This window comes from Rattus norvegicus, chromosome 3 (genome assembly GCF_021556685.1).
Source record: "Rattus norvegicus strain SHRSP/BbbUtx chromosome 3, alternate assembly SHRSP_T2T, whole genome shotgun sequence".
Lineage (NCBI taxonomy): Eukaryota > Metazoa > Chordata > Mammalia > Rodentia > Muridae > Rattus > Rattus norvegicus.
In genome coordinates, this window is record NC_141536.1 from 74,736,439 (window position 1) to 74,759,077 (window position 22,639).

Genomic DNA, 22,639 nt, shown 5'->3' on the forward strand with positions numbered 1-22,639 from the left:
ATAGTCAAATAGCTTTATTAACTGGTGGGCTATCTTACATGGTACTGGTTTCAACTTACCAAATGAAACAAACTGAACAACTGCAAATTTAATATGATTTTTCACTAAGGTAAATATTAATCACTGGCCAAACACAAATGAACCTACCATGGTGCAAATTATCAATGAAAAATACACGATATATACATAATGCAAAGTTACAATGTCTCTTATGAATTCTAAGAATTATGGTTTTAGGTTGTCTGAGAGAGGCAATATCAAGTTTTATATGAGATGACTCTAACAGTACAGACTAGGAACTTCTGCTGGGGCAGATAGGCATCGCTGCCCCTCTCCCCACACCACAGTCTGCAGGTCTCCCAGGAAATCTGCCAAAACCAGGGAGAGAGGTGAAACACCAAATTAGTGTTGCAACTAGGGTTACCACAGAGTCCAGGTGATGCAGGACAACTTGCCTATGAGCAAACCCCTTCTCCCTTCTTGCCTGCACCTTGGCTAGGGGCAGATCAGTGGTGACTGCTCCTCCCCCTACCCACCCCAGAGGAAAATTTCATTCTAAAACAAAAGAATATACCTTCTTTCAGCACCTCATGGAACCATCTCCAAAACTAACCATATAATCCACCAAAAAACAAGCCTCAAAAGATGCAAAAAGACTGAAATAATCATATGCATCTTATCAGATCACCAGGGACTAAAGCTAGACTTCAATAACAACAAAAGCAACAGAAAGCCCACAAACCTGTGGAACCTGAACAACTCTCAACTGTCATACTTGGTCAGGGAAGAAAAAAGAAATTAAATACTTCCTGGAGTTCAATGAAAATGATAACACAGCATACACAAACTTATAGGACACAATGAAAGCAGTGTTAAAAGGAAAATTCATAGCACCAATACCCTCCTGAAGAAATTGGAGAGATCCTAGACTAACAACTTAACAGCTCATGTGAAAGCCCTAAGAGAAAAAGAAGCAAGCACAGACAAGGTGAGTAGACAGCAGAAAATAATCAAACTCAGAGCTGAAATCACCAGTTAGAAACAAAGAATACAATAAAAAGAATCAACAAAACCATGAGCTGGTTCTTTGAGAAAATAAAGATGATAGATAAAGCACGGAGAGAGTATCCAAGTTAACAAAAGAAGAAATGAAAATGGAGATGTAACAACAGAAACAGAAAATTTAGAAGTCACCACATCATACTACAAACTGATAGATAATCAACAAAGCTGAAAAATCTAGGTGTAGTGGCTAATTTAGGCAGATGCCACATATCAAAGATAAATCAAGGCAAGGTAAACTTTCTGAACAGTCCCATAACCTCTAAGGAAATAAAAGCAGTCATTAAAAACATCCCAACCAAAACAAGACCAGGGTCAGATGGTTTAATGCAGAATTCTACCAGACCTTCAAAGAAGAGCTAATACCAACACTCATGAAACTATTCTACAAAATAGTAACAGAAGGAACACTGCCTAATTCATTCTATGCAGCCACAGTTACTCTGATACCTAAGCCACATTTCACTTATGAATATTGATTCTCAACAGTAAAAGAACTTCTGGAATAATAACTATCCCCCAACTCTAGCTGTACTATTGAGCAATAGTGATAAACACATACATACACACACACACACACACACACACACACACACTCACACACACAAAAAAAACCAAAAAACAACAAAAAAACTCAAAAACTATGGTATTGATGCAAAGACAGACTCATTGATCAATAGAATAAAATTGAAAATCCAGAAATAAACCCACACACCTATGGACACTTGATCTTTGACAAAGAAGCCAAAACTATACAGTAGTTATACAGCAGTGAGGAAAAGGAAGCATCTTCAACAAATGGTGTTGGTCTAAATACATTTAGAAGATTGCAAATTGATTCATATTTATCTCCTATACAACCTCAGGTCCAAGTGGATCAAGGGCCTCCATATAAATCCTGATATACTGAATCTAATAAAAGAGAAAGTGGGAATTAATCTCAAAAACATTGGCACAGGGTAAGGTTTCCTGAACAGAGCACTGTTAGCTCAGGCTTTAGGATGAAAAATTGATAAACAGGAACTCATGAAACTGAAAACCTTCTGTAAGACAAAGGATATTGTCAGAACAATGCAAAATCCTACAGATTGGGAAAAGATCTTCACTAACTCTACAACTGGTGGATGGCTAATATCAAAAATATAAAAATAACTCAAGAAGTTTAAATTGGGGTACAAAGCTAACCAGAGAATTCTGAAAAGAGGAATCTTGAAAGGCTGAGAGGCACTTAAAAAATATTAAAAGTCCTTAGTCCTCAAGGAAATGCAAATCAAACAACTCTGAGATTCCACCTTACACCAATCAGAATGGTCAAGATTAAAAACTCAGGCTACAGTACATACTGGCAAGGATCTGGAGAAAGAGGAATATTCCTCTAGTGCTGGTAGGAACACTACTCTAGTGTTGGTGGGATTGCAAACTGCTACAACCATTCTAGAAATCAATCTGGCAGTTCCTCAGAAAACTGGAAATAGATCTGCCTGAAGCCCAGCTATATCATTCCTGTGAGTATATCCAAAAGATGCTCTACCATACCACAAAGACAAGTGTTCCACTGTGTTCATAGTGGTCTTATTTGTAATAGCCTGAACCTTGAAACAACCAAAATTTGCCTCAAAGAATCAATAAAGAATGTCATTCATTTACACAATGAAATACTATTTAGCTATTAAAATATGGGACATCATTAACTTTGCAGGCAAATTAATGGAACTAGAAAATATCATCCTGAGTGAGGTGACCCAGACCCCAAAGACATGCAAAGTATATAATCACTGATAAGCATATATTAGCCAAAAAGTTCAGAATACCCATGATACAACTCACAGACATAAGAAGCTTAAGAAGAAGGAAGAACCAAGTGTAGATACCTGAAATCCATTTAGAAGGGGAACAAAATAATCACCATGGGACTCAGAGGTAGAAAGATACTGGATGGTAGAGGGGAGGGAGAAGGGAGGGGGAGGGGGAGAAAAGGTAGGGCAGGAACAGGTATGGGGGGAGACAGGAGAGATGCCCAGAGGACCTGGAAAAGAATAGGAATGTGCATCATTTGGTGTAGGGTGCAGGGAACCTCTAGAAGACAAAACGCCCAACAGTGGGGAGATAGAACCTAAAGAGACCACCTCCAATAGATAGACGTGGTCCCCAATTGTGGGTTGGGGCCACCCAGCCAGCTTCAAAATTTTTAACCCAGAATTGTTCCTTTCTAAAGGAAATACAGAGACAAAAAATGGAGCAAAGACTGAAGAAAAGGACATCCAGTAATCCCAACTTCGGATCCTATTATAGGCAGGCATCAAATCCAGACACTATTACTAAGGCCATATTGTGCCTGCAGCCAAGAGCCTGGTGTGGCTGTCCTCTTAGACGCTCTACCAGCAACTGACTGAGACAAATACAGATGCTTATAGCCAACCATTGGACTGAGGTCCGGAGCTCCTATGGAAGAGTGAGGGGAAGGACTGAAGGAGCTAAAGGGAATGGCAACTCCTTAGGAAGACCAACAGTGTTAACTATCTGAACCCCTCAGAGCTCCCAGAGACTAAATCAAACAAGGAGCATAGGAGCATACATAGGCTGGTTTGTGACCCAGGACATAGGTAAAACAGAGGATTGGCTTGTATGGCCTCAGTAGGAGAGAATGTGCTTAATCTTGTAGAAACTTGATGCCCCAAGGAAGAGGGATGCTGGTGGGGGTGGGTGGGCAGGTGGGGAAACATGCTTTCAGAGGAAGGGGAGAAAGAAGGTTGTGGTGAAAAACTCCTGGGAAAGGGAGTCAACTTTTGGAATGCAAATAAATAAAATAATTTCAAAAAGATTTAAAAAAATCATAAACTAGAGTTATTAGCCCCTATATAAATATATTCTAGGATCACATCAATTATCTATAACCCCTGTATATTGCCAAACTACAATGCCTTCAATATAATATATATATGTATTTCAAATAAGATCGGAAAGAACTAGACAAATGCAATTGTATGTGCTAAAAACATTAACCTGTCAATGGAAGAGTGAACACCTGTGTGGTAGATTCCTAAACTTTGTGACCAAAATGAAAAAAATGAAAATGTGGTGAGAAAAATAGTAGACTCTAAACAACCAGGCTTGAAGTCACTATTGAGGGTTTATATATAACAAATCTGAAACCTACATAAAAATAACAAAATGCAGCAGGCCAGGAATGAATGAAAGACAGCTACAATGACACCACAAATAGACCATTCAGATAATACAAAAATTGTTATATTATTTAATTTTATTCATCATTATCATGTGAATGTTATGTATTTCTGTGAGTAAAAGTGTACATATGGAATTCAAAGAACAACTTAACAAAGAAAACACTTCTATATTCTAATAAAGATACTACAAGATAACCAAACACCATGAAAAACAGGTTGTTTATTTATACATAAAATTGAAAAAATTCATAATACAGTGAACTGAGTTTTAAATATGTAAGCAAACTCTTTCAGTCGAATACAATATTAAGGAATGTGACCATTATGTAAAATAATGTGAAACTTCATTTGGAATTATGAAGACAGAATAAGAAGCTCTCGTTTGGAGCTAGAGAGATGGTTCCAAGGTCAAGAACACAGTCTGCTCTTCCAGAGGTCCTGAGTTCAATTCTCAGTGACCACATGGTGGCTCACAATCATCTACTATGAGATCTGCGCCCTCTCCTGGCCTGCAGGTATACATGCCAGTAGACTGCTGTATACACAATTAATAAATCTTTTTAAAATATTCATTTTTACTTCAAAAGCTGCAGAAATTGAATACAATTGAAAAATACATTTTAAATGATCACAGTTTTGCTTTTGTACCTTTATATTGATATCTTAATTTCCTAGAAAATTAATCTTAAAATCAATAAATTATTTACTCTAGTTTTAATAATCTATAGACAGAAGAGTCACACCTATAGAGAACAGATTGACTTAATGTTGACATCTTTACCAACAGTTCCTCCTTGAGATGGGTGGTGGTGGTACAGACCTTTAATACCTGCTTTCAGGAGGCAGAGGGGGTTGGAATTCTGATCTGGAGGCTATCCTGATTTACACAGTAAGTTCCAAGACAGCCAAGACTACACGGAGAAACTCTAGCTCTAAAAACAAAGTAAACAATACATTAATGAATAAAAGAAGCTTCTCTCTATACCTTGCTTCAGAATATATATCTGTGTGAGGAAATTATTTTTAATATTATACCTATAATTACTTTTTAACACCAAAATTTTCTTGTAGAATTTTATCTCTGAATTTCTCCAGGTGCATATTAAAGATTCAACATAGGTGTGATAGCTGTAAAATTTCACTTATGGATTTATTATTGGGAAAGATGGAAACAAATATTACGTAAAACACAGACAAGCACAGTGATATGAGAGCTTCAGGTATGACAATCATTAGGTATTAGCCCACCCCTTTTGAGCAGATCCTTGCAGAACTACTAAGATGTACTGTCCTGTAGTGATACTATATAGACAAACAGATGGCTTCTCAATTCTTTATGATGATCCTAAAAGAATTTCTAAATTCCTAAATCAGTATTTATTAAGGTCTTTTATAGTAGGACTGCTATTAAGTCCTTTTCCAATAGTCAAAACTGCAATGAGAACTCTCCTCATCCCCCACTGTGTCATCAGTTAATTGCTTCTAGATAGTAACCAGACTTTCTACTACTCAGAGCATTTTCCAAGAGTTTGTAAGTCAATTAACCAAAGGTCATAAAAAGGGAACTAACAATTTATTATAGGTGCTAGGACAGAGGATAAAATATTAACTGAGTTTGTCTATTTAAACTTCACTAATAACTTAGTTATGGTTTTTAACTTTCAATGAACCACAGGAGTTCCACAGGAGCTGAGACAGGTGATGGATGTTTAGTCAGATAATTACTCCTAATGGATATGCATGTAAACATTCACTGTTGTAAACTTATTTGATTTATGATTTGAACTTGCGTTAACTTGTGCTGAACTTTTATTGCATGATCATGTATTCTGAGAAATATCTAAGTACTGAGTACAAAGAGAAAAAAAAATTTCCCCTGCCTTGGTTAGGATCTTTCCACTTTCCCCCTTTTCTTAGAAAGCTTTCATAGGTAATTTTTTTGCAGTTTAGAAATAAATGTTATAATCAGTTTTCAGAGTGTCTCATTTTCTTCCTGCAACTTCTACTAGCAGACTGAAAGCTAGAGACTTGCAGTTCCTGCTGAGATAGAACAAAGGCCTCATTACTTGATCCCCTCCTGTTAGGCTACAGGTGTCAATCACCTAAGCCAGCAGTTTTTTACCCTCAGAATAAGCAAGAAAGATTTTAGGGCTTTTTAGAAGTTATCAGCATTTCAGTATAGTTTGAGACTCTAACTGACTGGAGATCCTCAGTCCTTAGAGCCACAACAGAGTCCTACTCTGTGTCCTCTCTCTCTCTCTCTCTCTCTCTCTCTCTCTCTCTCTCTCTCTCTCTCTCTCTCTTTCTCTCTCTCTCTCTCTCTCCAGGCTGTAAGGTTCCTGGCACAAACCTGACAGTTCACAATGGGCAAATAATGCAGGCTTACAGATGGCTATATATTAATCATAAGCTATCACCATCAGAAAAAATACCTAGTGGCTGAAATATTATACAATGTAAATTCTTCACCTAATAATCGAGCAAAAGGCATTAGAGATGTGTATGCTCCCTGCTCATTTGATAATACCCATTGATACCAAGGCCAAAAATTATGCTTGTCAGTCTTATTTTTTTTTCCCAATCATACTGTACATTGCCAAGGGGAGGGGAAAATTCAAATCCCGGTAAGAATTGTTTTGCTCTATGGAATGGACTCTGACATGGGGTAAAATTATGTGGAAAGGCTTGATATGGAGGGCAAGTAGGTAGGACTCTATGACAGGTAGAGTTATCCAGTGTGTGATTGCCTTGCCCCGGGGGTGATGGAAAACTACAATTATGCATCCTAATCAAAGTTGTAATGTTCAACTTAGCAGAATTATTGATTGATGTGTCTCCACTGCCTGAAGAGGCTCCGTGGGTAATTTGACTCAAAGCAGCCAGGATGGTCCAAGTGCCCGTACCACTATTGCTAACAGGATCTAACCAATTAGCCAATGTGGTCCTTCGCAGCCATATACAAGGCTGGGAGGAATTTGTAAGAGTGAAACATAATGTATGTAATAAAGAAAGATTAGTGGCAGTATACCGTTGGGGCAATTCTCCATTTGGCACTATACAGGGAACATCACACAAACAGGAGGTGGAGAAAAAGGTTGGCAAGACAGTAGAATGTCTATGAACTGGCATAAGTACTGGCCAGGATCTGGCAATAGACCACAGCGTAAGTGAATCAATCTGGATTACCATTCCCAGTAGTAATAGTAGGGTTCGTAGTCTCATCTTCAGGAATAGCAGGAGGCAGTTTGCAAGTCAAACGTTCAGGCACCCAGATTAGATTGTCTTGATTCTGTGGAAAAAGACAAACAGTTCCCCTAGATCTCGAAATTACGAGATCTGTGCCACGCCATTCACCAGTTAAAACATCCTTTCACTTTACTTCTGCATTAGTCATAGGTTTAGTAGTAGCATGGCGATCCGCAGCAGAGCGGCCATGCACATCCAAGATTAAAAAGTTCAAAGTAAAAAGCGCTAATGACAACTGTTCTCTTGGTGTTCTGCCATAGGCCATTCCCCCTTTTTGTTTTTGTAAGAGCTCTTTTAAGGTACGATGTGCTCTTTCCACAATTCCCTGACCTTGGGGAGTGTACGGTAATCCAGTAGTATGCTTGACCTGCATTGTTTGGCAAAATGTCTGAAAGGACTTTGCAATGTAGGCAGGTCCGTTGTCTGTCTTGAGACTATCAGGCTTTCCCCAGGCTGCCCATGCCTCTAAGCAATGACTAATGGCATTATGAGCCTTTTGACTAGTCATCAGAGTGGCATATATAATACCGGAACAGGTATCAACAGAAACATGAGCATATTTTAAATTTCCAAATTGAGATATGTGTGTGACAATCCATCTGCCAAACTTTTAGTGGAATCAGACCAGGAGGGTTAATTCCCACCTAAGGAGGGTGGTGAAGTTGAACACAATTCTGGCAATGTAATACCACATCACAAGCTGCAGCTCTAGAGATTTTAAATTTTTGCTGAAGAGTGAAAGCAGGAACATGAAACTTTTGATGAAATTCTCTAGCGAGATCAACTGGAGCTGCATGAAAAATAAACTCTCTACGAGTACTAGCATCCACCAGGGCGTTATTGCTGGCCATGGGACCAGGCAAATTAGTATGGGCTCGAATATGTTGTATGAAAAATTTATTTTTTCTGGCCAAAATCAATTTTTGTAATTCTAAAAGATTTGACATACAGTACTAGTCGACCTAATTGGCCCTGCAATTTCAAGTAAGCGCACACCATTAACTACATAAGCAGAATCAGAAATTAAATTAAAAGAATCATGAAATCTTTTAAAAACTTCCAATACAATTTTACATTCTGTAATTTAGGGGGTGCTTGGACTGTATTGAATTAATACTGGTTCTTGAGAATCAACCATATAGGCACCTACACCTGTTTTGGAGCCATCTGTATAAATATCTAACGCTCCAGACAAAGGCTCTGAGGCAGTGACCTTAGGAAAAATCACTGGATGTTCAGTAAAAAATTGTAACAAAGGATCCTTAGGATAATGATTGTCAAACTCTCCATCAAAACTACAGCATAATATGGCCCAATCATATATCAGGGCACACAATGTTTCTATCTGAGCTGTAGTATATGGTATAATAATTCTCTTGGGTACAATACCAAAATACAGAATGCAAGATTTAACACCTAACATAGCAAGCTGTGCAACAGCAGAAGGGTAATATTCAAGGGTCTTATTTGGAGAAATATGGGGATAAATCCAAAGAAGCAGTCCTTGTTGCCATAGCACTCCTGTAGGCTGATGAAAGGTTCTCAGTATACACAAAAGGAGATCTTCCTTTTCCTTGTACCTTCTTAGCATTGCCTTTTCCAGTCTTTCTTCTACTTTCCTTAAGGATAATCGTGCTTCCTTGGTTAAAGCACGGGGTGAAGTAAGCTGAGAATCCCCTTTCAGGATCTCATAGAGTGGTTGTAAATCTACATTGGGCGTTTTAATATAGGGTCGAATCCAATTTATGCTTCCTAGTAATTTTTGAATGTCATTTAATGTTTTTAAATTATCTTTTCGCCAAGTGGCTGACAAAAGAATTGTAACCAGTTCACCTGGGACTTTCAGGACCTCAGTAGCAGCCCCTTATCAAACTGTCTCAGTGGGCTAAAGGCCCATGGAAAAGAAAAACATGAATCTTGACCTTGGCCACAGCCAAAGCCTGAATTCTAAATTTTGACTGGTAAAACAAAGTTCTTCACAGTTTGTTGTAGATTTTTTTGAAACTATTTTAGGGGCTTCTCTGCTCCCCAACCTGGGGCATTTTGAGCACACGGGCAGGAAATGGCTGCTGAGGGGATAGGATCAAAGGCACTGTCTATGTTAATGATGACCAACTGGAAAGGTAACTTAATGTTGGAGATCAACTCCTCTCTTGGAATAAGGCCAGCAGATAAGGTAGGCTCCCTTAAAGAACTTCTCTAAATAAACACTCTCCTTCTGTGAGCAAAAGTTGAAGGTCAGTCCACTAAAGGCAGAAATTCCTTTCTTGTTCTTGTTTTCCTTAGAGTACTCCCCTGCCTCACTCTCAGCCTGTTCAGATCCTTCCTCCTGTAGCATTTCTAACACAGTCTGTCCCTTTAAGGTTCCTTGCTCCCAAGCAAAATTTAAATCCTTCCCCAGCTTATCCCAGCTGTCCACCATGAGATTCCCAGAGAGCGATCCAAGGTGCAATGGCATCACACTCACTAAGAAATCTCTCTATAGTGCTTCTTTTTATCCTAAGCCTTTTTCTTTCAAATAGCTCTTGAAGAGCCAGAAAAATTGGGTGAGACTGAGAAGTCCCCATGCTTGCTGCAGCAGCTCTGCAGCTAGTTTTGCTCTCCCCTACTGTGTGGGCTACGAGCACAAGCACAGATAAAACACTATGCTTCAAAAATTAACGTTGGCTATCAACCAACACACCGCCACTAGAGGGGTCAATAAAATTAAATTTCCTACTCACTACACTTGCTCCATAGCCAGAGAGAGGCAAGCTCTAGCTAAACTCCCCCAATCTCCAGGGGTGAGACAGTATCTGCCAAGAGCCTCAATTTGAGCGATAACAAAAGCTGCGCTGACTCCATAGGTTTTGACTGACTCTGCTAATTGCTTTATTGTTTTAAAGTCAACAGGTTCATGATGTTGCTGCCCATTTGCATCCAGAAAAACTGGAAAACTCAATCCTAACTCTTTCCATACTTCTGGGCAAAAAGAAGTACCTCCTGCAGGCTTCACCATTCTTTTACATTGAAAGTTATATGGAGGTGCAGGGGGTGCCATTGGTATAATTGCTTTCTTATCTAATTCTTTGACTTGTTTCCACATAGCGTTGGTGTGTGGACAGTCAGGATGATATATCTCTTTCTCATACCGAGCGGCTCCTTCCTCAAGGTCTACTAAGTCATTATCACTAAGCTCTGAGTCACTAGACATTCCCAAGGTCGATGCCTTTAATGAGGGATATATTTTCTTTGTCTCTAGGTCCTGATTATTACTCCTGTCTTTGTCTATCCTCTCCTTGGTCTTGTCTGTCTTTTCTTTTACTTCCTTTCCTCCCTTTCTTTTCTTTCCTTCCTTCAAAACTTTCTCTCCTTCTGATATACTTTCTTGTTGCTCTATAAGGATTTTTTTCACCTGTCCTAACAGCTTCTTCACATACATTCATCAAGAAAACTCAACAGGATTTTCTTTTTGATTTTAAGCTTAGGCTGACCAAGAAGCTCCTGAAGAGCTGAGAGGAGTGGGGTGGTGAGTGAGTTTCCCATGTAGATTTGTGAGCAGGGCAAGCTGGCGTGTTTATTTACACACGATCTTGTAGCTCATCATTAGTGGGCTCTTCCCAGCAAATGCACTCGTGTCCTGGGCAGTGGCAATTCAAACAGAGGCAACACTACAACACAAAAAGGGTAAAAGGCAAAAGTGCTAGTCCAACCCACAGAGGATCAATTGGGGAAAACAACATTGCTGTGTTCCACAAACCCTTTTGCCTCTAAATCAAGGCTTTTATCATTTCTGCTTACTCCAGAGAACCTTATTGTCCCTATTAGGGAATTTTGTAGTCCCTATTACCCGGGAGCTTTATAGTCCCTTATCCAGAAGCTTTATTGCCGCTTCCTGGAACTTACCAACGTCGCCGTCCTGAAATTGAAGAGTTCTGAATCCACGAGAAAAGAGAATTTTCTCTCTCGGGTGTCCGTACAGGCCACCAGTTGAAGCGCCCACCTCGACCAGCAAGGAAGATGCAACACCATTGGATTCTTCTCAACAGCCTTCATTGCAGGAAAACCTCATTGTTGATACAGGAGACCGCGAGGAACAAAGGCAGTCGCCTTATATACAAGACAAGCTGTGGCTGTAAACTTGTCCTCTAGGGATTGGTGGAGCATGAAATACCTTATTAGCATGAATATCACCCTGGCCTTGTAGATGCCAGAGGAATGCCAAGGACAAACGCTTTGTGGTGTAATGGTTGTATACCACAAACAACCACTAGATGTCAGGACCATCTTTATCTATATGTGCCGCTCGCTACACATTTTGTTACCTTTATCATGGGAAAATCCAAAGCAACTAATCCTTAGTGTTATGTTGTTTTGTTTTTAAATTAAATCTTAGGAACTTAGATCTATGCCTTGGCAATATCTTGAGTATTGAATAAGAATAAATAGTCAGGATCTGTGTTAATTTAATTGAAAATATGGACCTGGTCTACAATATACCTCTTGAACTGACTTTTAGATAAAGGATAAAATTATATCTATTAAGATATATCTATTTCATATAAAAATATGAGTATAACACTTACCAGTATGTGAAGGCATTTTGACTAGAAACCAGTAAGTGAAATCTACAATTAGCAATTTATTAGCACAAAAGGACATGTCTGAGACTTCATTAGGAAATTGCTATGGTACGCCAGTTTAAACTTATTGGCTAAGCATATTGACCTTTAAATTTATTGGCTAACAAGCATGAAGAGATTATGACTTGCGTTCTAACTCTATCTCAGAGAAGTCAAGTGACTATCAGTCAGTACATTCTGTGGTTTTTAAAGAATGTTCTTGATCCTCTGGAGAACTGTGGGTGGAGAATGGAACTTGGCTTAGTCTTAACCTGAGTCAGGTGGTGTAAGGCTGTCAAAATCCCCTAGGGTCCTTCACTACAACAGAAGTCCTCAGTGTGTGGAGTGCACTCTTACTCTGCCTGTAGTTGATGTTTTACACCAGAGTTTTTGCATGGCATTTTTCATCTCTGCATTTCTCAGAGTATATATTAAAGGGTTCAGCATGGGAGTGATAACTGTAAAAACCACACTTATTGACTTATCAATGGGAAAGTTAGACACTGGCCTAACATAAATGAAAATGCAGGGGACCAAAAAAAAAAAGAACAACCACAGTGATGTGGGAGCTGCAGGTGGACAAGGCTTTACATCTCCCTTCCTGACTGTAGTTTTTAAGAGAGTTTAGGATGAATGCATAGGAGATTAAAAGAAGAATAAAAATGACCATACAGATTGCTCCACCATTCACAACCACAGTAAGGCCAATGAAGTAAGTGTCACTGCATGCAAGTCTCAATAGTGGGTACATGTCACAGATAAAATGGTCGATGACATTGGGTCCACAGAAAGGCAAATTAGACACAAAAGCAAGTTGAATCACAGAGTGAGCAAACACACCAACCCAGGCTATTACCAACAGAAGGATGCAAATCTGTCGATTCATGATGGTCAAATAGTGAAGGGGTTTACAGATGGCCACATAGTGATCATAGGCCATCATCACCAGGAGGAAGTCCTCAGCACCAACAAATAAGTGCTCAATGAAGAGTTGTCCCATGCAAGCTGTGAAAGAGATGGTCTTTTTGACAGAGAGTAAGTCCATAATCAACTTTGGTGATGTGGAAGTAGAATAAACAGAATCCATGATTGATAGATAAGCAAGAAAGAAGTACATTGGGGAGTCCAAGGAGGAGCTGGCAATCACTGTGGCCACAATAAGCAGATTGCCCACCATTGTCACAATGTAGATAAGTAAAAACATGACAAATAATGCTTTTTGTCCAGTTGGATCTTGAGTGAGTCCCAGGAGGATAAATTCTGTGACATTGTTTCTCTGTCTCATTTAAGTATATTTGGATTGCTTCTCAGTGAATAACTCAGGGAAACAGGATCTGTAATGATATAATTAAAAGACCATGAATTTCTTTTCTTCTTAAGCACATCTTCAGGTTTATCTTTTATAGTAGAGGACATGCTGGAAACCTTTAGTAACATCTATTCAGGTCCTCATCTAACTAGCCAGTAGATTTTCCCTTAGAAATTTTGCATTCCTCAGATTATTTTATTTGAAGCATTATAATTAATGACTCTGACTCCAACTCTTCATAAATTAACAAAGAACCAAGCCACAATAAAGTAAAAACGAGTTCTCACTTCCAACAAACTCACTTATTAGTGATGGCAGTTATCCACAAATATATAAGAAGATATAGAGTCAGTTCTTTGAACTGATAGAGTTATATCTGTTGACAGGTATATAAAATGTACATATGAATAAGATCTATATATCACCAAAATTCATACCTTCTTGAAATATCTCACAATATCTATTAGTAGTCAGTCATTCAAGTCTAAACGGATGCTCAGTCTTTGGACTCACTCATTGAATCACAAGATACTGGATACAATAACTAAAATCTTCGACCTACAAGATGAACTGGAATAATGGTGGCACAGAACTTGTACGGGTGGCCAACCTATAGCTGTTCCACCTGAAGGCCCATGCTATGAGAGGGAACCCGCTGACACTGTATGAATAGCCAGGAACCAGAGGTTGCTAAGCCCCAGGAGCCCAGGATAAATCCAAATATAACTGGTAAAAAAAATCAATAAGGTGATTCCTAATGATATTCTGCTGTTCTCATAATCTATGCTGATTGTCATCAGAGGCCACCATTCAGCAAATGATGAAAGCAGATTCAGAGACCCACCACCAACACCAAGCAAAGTAAGAGGAATCTTCCGGTAAAGGAATAGGAAGAATTCTAGAGCAAAAGGGGTTGAACATACCATGACATGTTATTCAGAATCAACTAAGCAGGCTAGAGAGGTGCTTACTGAATGTCTTAGTTAGGGTTTCTATTCCTGCACAAGCATCATGACCAAGAAGCAAGTTGGGAAGGAAAGGGTTTATTCAACTTACCCTTCCATATTTTTGTTCATGACCAAAGGAATCAGGACTGGAATTCAAGCAGGTCAGGAAGCAGGAGCTGATGCAGAGGCCATGGAGGAATATTTCTTACTGGCTTGCTTCCCCTGGCTTGCTTAGCTTTCACTCTTATAGAACCCAAGACCACCAGCCTAGGGATGGCACCACCCACAATGGTCCCTCCTCCCTTGATCACTAGTAAAGAAAGTGCCTTACAGCTGGGTCTCATGGAGGCATTTCCCCAACTGAGGCTCCTTTCTCTGTGATAACTTCAGCTTATGTCAAGTTGACACACAAAACCACTGAGAGTGGCACGACAATCACAAAACCTTATGGGTCTGAGCTAGGTCCTCTGCCTTTAATTATGGTTGTGTTGCTTTGATGTTTTTGTAGGACTCCTAAGAGTGGAAGTGGAGGCATCTCTGATTATTTTGCCTGAGCTTGGAACACTTTTCCTCCTACTGGGTCACTTCATCTAGTCTTGATATGAGTGTTTGTGCCTAGTCTTATTGTAATTTGTTATGATGTGTTTGGTTAATAGCCCCCAAAGGAATGTTCTTCTTGGTTTTTGGTTTTGGTTTTTGAAGGGAAATAAAGGAAGAATGGATATGGGGCAGGTGGAGGGAATTTGGAAAAGTGGAACATGAAGTTGGGATATAACAGATGTAAAAAAAAACAAATATTACTATAAAAATGTAATCCACTTACTCTTACATAGACCACTTACTTCATATTCCTTGGCATCTTTTTAAATCTTGTCCATTGCCGGTTTAAGACACTGATTTCAAAAAATGTTTATATTTATGACTCTTGGTTTTAGAAATTTTCAATTAAGCTAAATAAATGCATGGCTATGGCAACTACTACATTAAAAGCTACTATGTTAGAATATATCTATTTTAGACGTGCTTGTTTTGGTATAAATACATTCATAAGAAAGTGTAATATTTAACCATCTTAAATAGAAGCAAAGAAGTAGATTCCACACAAAGATACCAGGATATAGATATGAAGAGAGACATGTGCACACTACACACACACACACACACACACACACACACACACACACACGAATGACAAGCCTAACCAAAGGAAGACTGGAAATAAAATAAGAAAAATAACTCTAGGAAGATAAAATAAAAAAAGGACAAGAGCGAATGTGCTATTTCACTAGATGGCAACCATGATGTGCCTCACTCACATAACTGTTTTGTCTCATTAGGAGAATCTCCTTGAAGAAACAGACTGACAAAACACACCTGTTTCAGGTCATAAAGCTGTGAAAGGATTATGCCAGTTCTCCTTAAGTCACAGCCCATTTTGTGTATGTTTATTTCTTTCTAACCTTAGGTTCTAGTTTAATAAGATAGATGTTCTACTAGTAATTATTACTATATACTTATTATTTAATTGTGTACTTACTAATATAGCAGAGTGAATGCTAGTATTTGAACTACACTTTGTTGTGTCAATTCTCAAATATTTTGAAGTAAAAATTTAAATAGTCTTGACATGCTTCCAAATTAAAGTCTTGATATCTTTAAAGTATTAACACAGGTTATTAAGAATATTTTTTCTCAAAGAGTAAAGGGGGTTATTGGGAATGTGGAAGATGATTGTAGAGGGAAATGTAATTATATTATAATCTTAAATATAAAAGAAAAAAGAATATGTTTTTCCCAAAATAAAATAGACATTAACAAAATTACCACACTAGTAATTTTAATAATAATTTTAAATATACGTTTAGTTAACATCAATTACATATTATCCTGAGCCTGAGTTTGTCTCTAACGACATACTAACGTGATTACTTAGGTCATTTAGGTCATATAACTTTCAAAGACATGGTAGAGATTCTTTCTTTTACATTGTAGCATGGTTGTTGAGACTTTTTTTTTACGAATTCACATATCTAAAACAAATTACATGTAAATATATTAGGCAAAATATAATCTTTCATAAAGAAGAATATAAGGTACCAAACTGGTTTGTCTGTTATTTATTTAGCATATTTCCTTTGTTGTTGTCAATACAAAAAAATGAATACATGTTAAATATAAAACTAAAACAGCCTATGTTTGGTATTTTGCAAGTTAATTCTGTGTTTAGTAAATTTGCTATTGAATTCAGTTGCCCTCAGAAAGAATAAATGATGTTTTAGCCATTTGTTATATTTCAAGTTTTCATAGGAATTTATCTTCCATTATTCTCAGTTATTTTGTAGATGTGTATTTTGGGACTTGTCCTAGGAATACAAAATTAATCTTTCTTTCACTTTTGTATCTATGGTGTGATAATAAAATATATGAATAACATTCATATGTCTAGAAATAATCACTACTGATGACTATTTCTATATTTCAACCCATTAACTTATTCTGCCAGAGAGGTATAAAACAGCCAACTGGATGTTTATAATGTAAAATCACTAAAATCAACATTTACTATATAACAGTAGATTAAAACTCTTAACTGCTAGTAAACAAAAACTTCTTCTTGTTTCTTTCTTGTTTCTTCTTGGAGAAACAAGTTATATATTTTCATTGCTGTGCAAAATTAGATGTTAGGCAAATCAACCTAATGTGGGATATTATTTGGTATATCAAATATACAAACTCAAAATTTAGCCACACAATTTTTCTTAAAATTTTACACATTTTTTCTGTCAATCATTTCTTGTGAAACAATGAAAACTGACTACGTTATGTGGACTCATGATTGACCATTTAAGTGCATAGGTGTTGGTCCCTCTATTTACCAAGCCAGAACTTCAAATTAGTATCTTAGATAAGAAGATGATTGAGGTTTTCCACAAGTATAAACAGATTTCTATTTTATTCTCAAGCATCATTTTTTGGGGGGAAATACTTCTTCCTTCAAATATTTAAGTAACTATTTGAATATCTGTACGGTTTCAACAAGGAAATTCAAACCTTACAAAAAATTCTGGGAGCAGTCAGAGATATGAGAAAAAAAGAATGTTAGTATGAAGACTGGGGCTCAACTAAGACATCCTCTTTTTTGGACCGAATGGAGTTCTCAAAATGGCCTCAGGCCATTCTAAATAATGATTCCTTCCTTTATATGTACAGATTACATCATCACTAGTTTAACATTAAGAGACTACAAACTGCAATCATAATAGATCTGTTAGACTATTTGGAACAAATTCAAATGCAGCAAGCTCTTCCAAACAAGTTTCTTCCCTGGTCAATTTCCTAGAGAAAAAAGGGCTGCCAAGAGATTCTGACTTATTTGTAATATAATGAACCTATAAGATAAAGTGAAAATTTCTGATCTGCAATGATTAATAATATGTGAATTGTAAATGATCAAATATTTAGTAAGCACAGTAGTATTTAGAACATTCTGAAGGAGAGAGCATGCCCATCCTCTTTTCCAAACACCAAGCACACCATGGCATTCCTCTGTGAGTCTCATTCCAACCAATAAACTTTGTGTAAAAAGCCCCAGAGCTCAGAACTTTAGACTCCAGCAGTGATATTTAGCTCTTTAGAAGACAGTCTGTATAAGTTGTGCAATGTTAGATAGACTGTAGACTTTGATAAACTCTGAGTCCAAAGAAGTTGTAAGAATATTTACGGTGTCAATAATTTTCCTTCTTTTCAGTATACTATGAATTGAATTTAGATTTGTATAACAAACTAAAGACAGGGAAAATAATCAGTTTTTAGTGCATGTACAAGTGCTCAAAAGTCTTTGACTGTAATTCATTAATCTTGGGGATCCATCAGCTCCAGTGAACAGATATCATATGCTTAGTTACACACTGGATCTTTGATGTCATAAATACCCATGTAAACAAGCTTCATTCCAACTTGTCTGTTTTCAACCTACCGAATAAATGAAATAAAGCTATCAATCCCAAAGGTTATATGTATTTCTTCTAAGTTAAGCACTCAATACTATGAAACATATTTAATTCTGTAAATATTATCAAGTCATAAAGTCATCATGAAATAAATTATCATTATGTAATTATGAGCTAATATGTATGCCAGAACAAATGTGGTCGTAAGAAATAAAAAATTACATTTGAAGTTGCTGGACTTATTTCATCTTTCTGACAAATTGAAAACTGACAATTTCAGAAGAATGTATCACTTGATGAAGTTATTTAATGGATGTAATTTCCTAAGTCTCTCCATAATTGAATTCAGAGAACTACTAGTACTTATTTTAGTCTGAATAAATGAGAGTGTTTGTAGATCATATGATGCCTACACTAGGTCAAAATTGAAATTTGCTTGCTTCTTTAAGAAAAATATATGAAGAGTATTATCATAGTGCATTTCCTCTAAATGCACCAAATGCATGGTAATTGTCTATAACCAACATGTGATCTACTCCAGAATACTAGAAAGAGATTATGTGTTTGTCACTTATGAAATTAAAAGGAACATTTCTCAGTACCAAATATCAAAACATGAACAGGTCCTATTACTGAAGACAACACTTACATATCTCACAGAAAGGGGAAGCTAGTGCCTAACTAGAGGCTTTACCACTGCTGACTAGTGATCATGGTACTGGAAGGTACTCTGTATGCTTTCAGAGGGTAACAGTCACCAACTTAGCTGCAACCACTATGATTTATAGCCAGCATGATACACTGCTGCAATCTTGTCACAAACATTGTTTGATTAACTAACCACTGCCTGGTTGGATTTAAGACACACTCCACAAGAAACCTACTCTTGAAGGCTTAATCCTAAGTTCTAATCAGCGAGGAAAACTGATGTTTGCTATCTAGCTTATAACAACATAAAGCACATGGTTATTGAGGGCATTGGTAACTTCTTTTGTTCCTTGTTGCATTCCAATCACTTTGAATTATCCCTCTAACATGGACAAGAGGATTGGACTTCCTATTGGTGAGCTGTGAGGTTGCCAGTGACAGTATTTAGCAGTGCATCACTCTGTACAGGAGGATTAGGGTAGGCTTCTGTAGGAACAACATTCCTAGGGGCTGATATTTAGAGCTGGAGATTGTAGGATGGTTCCAGGAAGAATGTGGACAATTCCACTACTTTCTTTCTCTTGACTATATTTTCCTAACAGCTTTCTTGACGAGGTATTTTCTAAAATATCTAATACAGACTATGCATTGTATTACTATACTTCATGGACTGAATTCTGTTATTTTTACATATGAAAGTCAGAAGCTGTTCTCTTTTAATATGCCATGAGCTCTTAAGGAAACAGATAATGAAAAAAAACAAAGTAACAGACATTCTAAGCTCAGAACTTTAATAGGATGTTTTTATAACTATAAAATCTGTTACCAAAGATACCAACCACCAAATGAATTCATATGATTTTCCAATTGTGAAAATAAGATTTGGTATTTTTGTATATTTCTCCATTGTTCTAATTTAGATATTTTGTTTATGCCTCCTTATCATTAACATTAAAACTTCAATATTACTTCTATTTAATACAAATATGTCAAGAATTTTAACAAAATTATATCAAAAGCTCTCTTTTAAATATAAAATTAAAATGATTTTAAATATTAATGTGCTATTAATAGAGTAAGAGGCAAATAATGATCCAAGTAGCTCTATATTATTTCTTTATTCTTGGCAAGAAGCTTTCTCAGCTATCAAAATCAATTAAATTTATTTAAGAAACACAAAAGAATTTTCAACAAAGTAAAATAAATTTACAGTACTAATTATGGCACATAAATCTTTAGTCTGTGTAAAACTATTTTGTTGCTCAAATTTCATGTTTATTTTCTACATATTCTGACAATCTTAAAAATGCATGTTTTTCATTGAAAGAATTCACATAGTAATTGTTCTCATTGCTCTTAGTTACTAACATTGAGGAGAAACTTAGTGTAATAAAATAATTTTCTGGCTTTCCTATGGACTTCTATATTGTATATAGAATTAGATATTCTATTAGGGTGACAGTCCCTAGAAAATTGACTCCCTCTATTTCTCTTCCACTTCATTTCCCTTTACTTGTCCAAAGTTTCCTCATGGCATTTTTCATCTCTGCATTTCTCAGAGTATATATGAGGGGATTTAACATTGGGGTGATAATGGTGTAAAATACAGTCAATGACTTATCAATGGGTAAAGTAGAAGGAGGCCTCACATACATAAAAATACAGGGAACAAAGAAGAGGACTACCACAGTAATATGGGAGCCACAGGTGGATAAGGTTTTGCGCCTCCCTTCCTGACTGAGATTCTTCAGGGAATGAAGAATGACCCCATAAGAAATCACCAACAGTATAAAGATGATGACACAAATTGCCCCATCATTGGCAACAACTGTGAGGCCAATAACATAAGTGTCTGTGCAGGCCAATTTTAATAAAGGGTACATGTCACAGATAAAGTGATCAATGATATTAGGACCACAGAAAGGAAGGTTATATACAAATAGGAGTTTGACTACAGCGTGCAAGAAACCCCCAAACCAGGCCAACAACAATAGCAACACACACACACGTTGGTTCATGATAGTCAGATAATGTAAGGGTTTACAGATGGCTACATACCGGTCGTAGGCCATGACAACTAAGAGTAAGATCTCAGCTCCGCCAAACAAGTGTCCTATGAAAAGCTGGCTCATGCAAGCTTTGAAGGAAATAGTTTTCTTCTCATAGAGTAAGTCTATAATCATATTTGGTGTAACTGTAGTTGAATAAACAGCATCCATAAATGATAAGTAGCCAAGAAAGAAGTACATGGGGGCATCTAAACTTGGACTGACCACAACAGTCACAACAATGAGTAGGTTGCCTGCCATTGTCACAACATAGATGACCAAGAACACAACAAATAATATTTTCTGGCCTTCAGGACTCTGAGTAAGGCCCAAGAGAACAAACTCAGTCACATTGTTTCTCTGTTCCATGTATTCTTCTGTATATCTTTATTCAGTGTTCAAGCAAAGTATTGGAAATGATAGCAGCAACGTCATGAAATTTTAAAATAATGTTTATTCATTCTAGAAATAAGAAAATAAAAGTCATAGCTTATTTTATTCCAGAACTTATTAATAACATAAATAGGAGTCTCCAAAATTCAATGGTGTTACAGGCCAACTGAAAGAGAAATATAGACATACTCAGGAAAAGAACAGATTGTGACATAAGTGATATGTCATAATTAATTTTACAACTACCCAGCAACTGCTGAAATATGACATGAAACTAGTACAATAAGCATAAGCAGAATAAAGATAGTTTAAAGATATAATGTAAAATTAAAATATCTTAATATATAGAAAAAAGCATGCAAGAAATTAAATAATAATTAAGCATACAGTAAATTACATTATAATCTCAAAAATAAAAAATAAGATTTTAATTTCATAAAACTTAACTTTAATATTTACAAAACAAAAGAAATACATTCAAATATATGAAAAACATTATAGGATGTTGAAACACAAATATAGGTAGAAAATGAAAAAGATATGGGTGAGTCTATACCTATCAAGTCAGCAACAAATTATTCATGAAAAGAATATTTAAACTTTATGTTTTGGACACAATTTGATAATATTGAATATTTGACAATATTGAATGAGAAAATATAAGAACATATTATCTCACCAATTTATCCTTTAAAATCTTTTCTATAGAAACTAAAGTCAAGGTACACAAGAACATACTTCATTGTTTTATTTAAAATCACATGAAGGAACAAATTTTAAAATAGTAAATTAAATGGTAATAAATAAAATACAAAATGTGTTAAATATAAAATGTCCATATAAAAGATTAAAATTTACTCCAAAAGACTGTTCAATAACATAAGTATAACATGACACACATGTTTATTATAAATGCTTTTCATGAGAAAATATAAAAGAATATGTTTTGCTACAAATATATGTTACATTTTTACTATTGATATAGGAAGAATCAAGGAGTTTTATATGAAGGGATGAAGCTGACAGGAGGAAAGAATTGAGAGAGGGAATGAAAATGGTAGAGAAAGACAATTTGATTTCATGTACCAAAAAACTATACCATATATATGTGCACATGCCACAGCATACATGATGAGGTCAGAAGACAATTTGAAGAAGACAATTCTCTTTTTACCATGTGGGTGCTAGAGGACAATGAAATTCAAGTCATAAGGTTTCATAGCAGGCATCATTACAAGCTGAGTCAT

At 36.6% G+C, this 22,639-nt stretch overlaps 1 protein-coding gene and 1 pseudogene across 1 annotated transcript; both read right to left on the reverse strand.

The window, feature by feature from the left end:
• On the reverse strand, window positions 12,431-13,382 carry Or4a39-ps1 (olfactory receptor family 4 subfamily A member 39, pseudogene 1; annotated as a pseudogene).
• Or4a2 (olfactory receptor family 4 subfamily A member 2) lies at window positions 20,451-21,368 on the reverse strand. Its single transcript, NM_001000627.1, is given in 1 exon segment — window positions 20,451-21,368. A coding segment is annotated over 1 exon segment (918 nt).
• Between the last annotated feature and the right edge of the window lie 1,271 nt (window positions 21,369-22,639).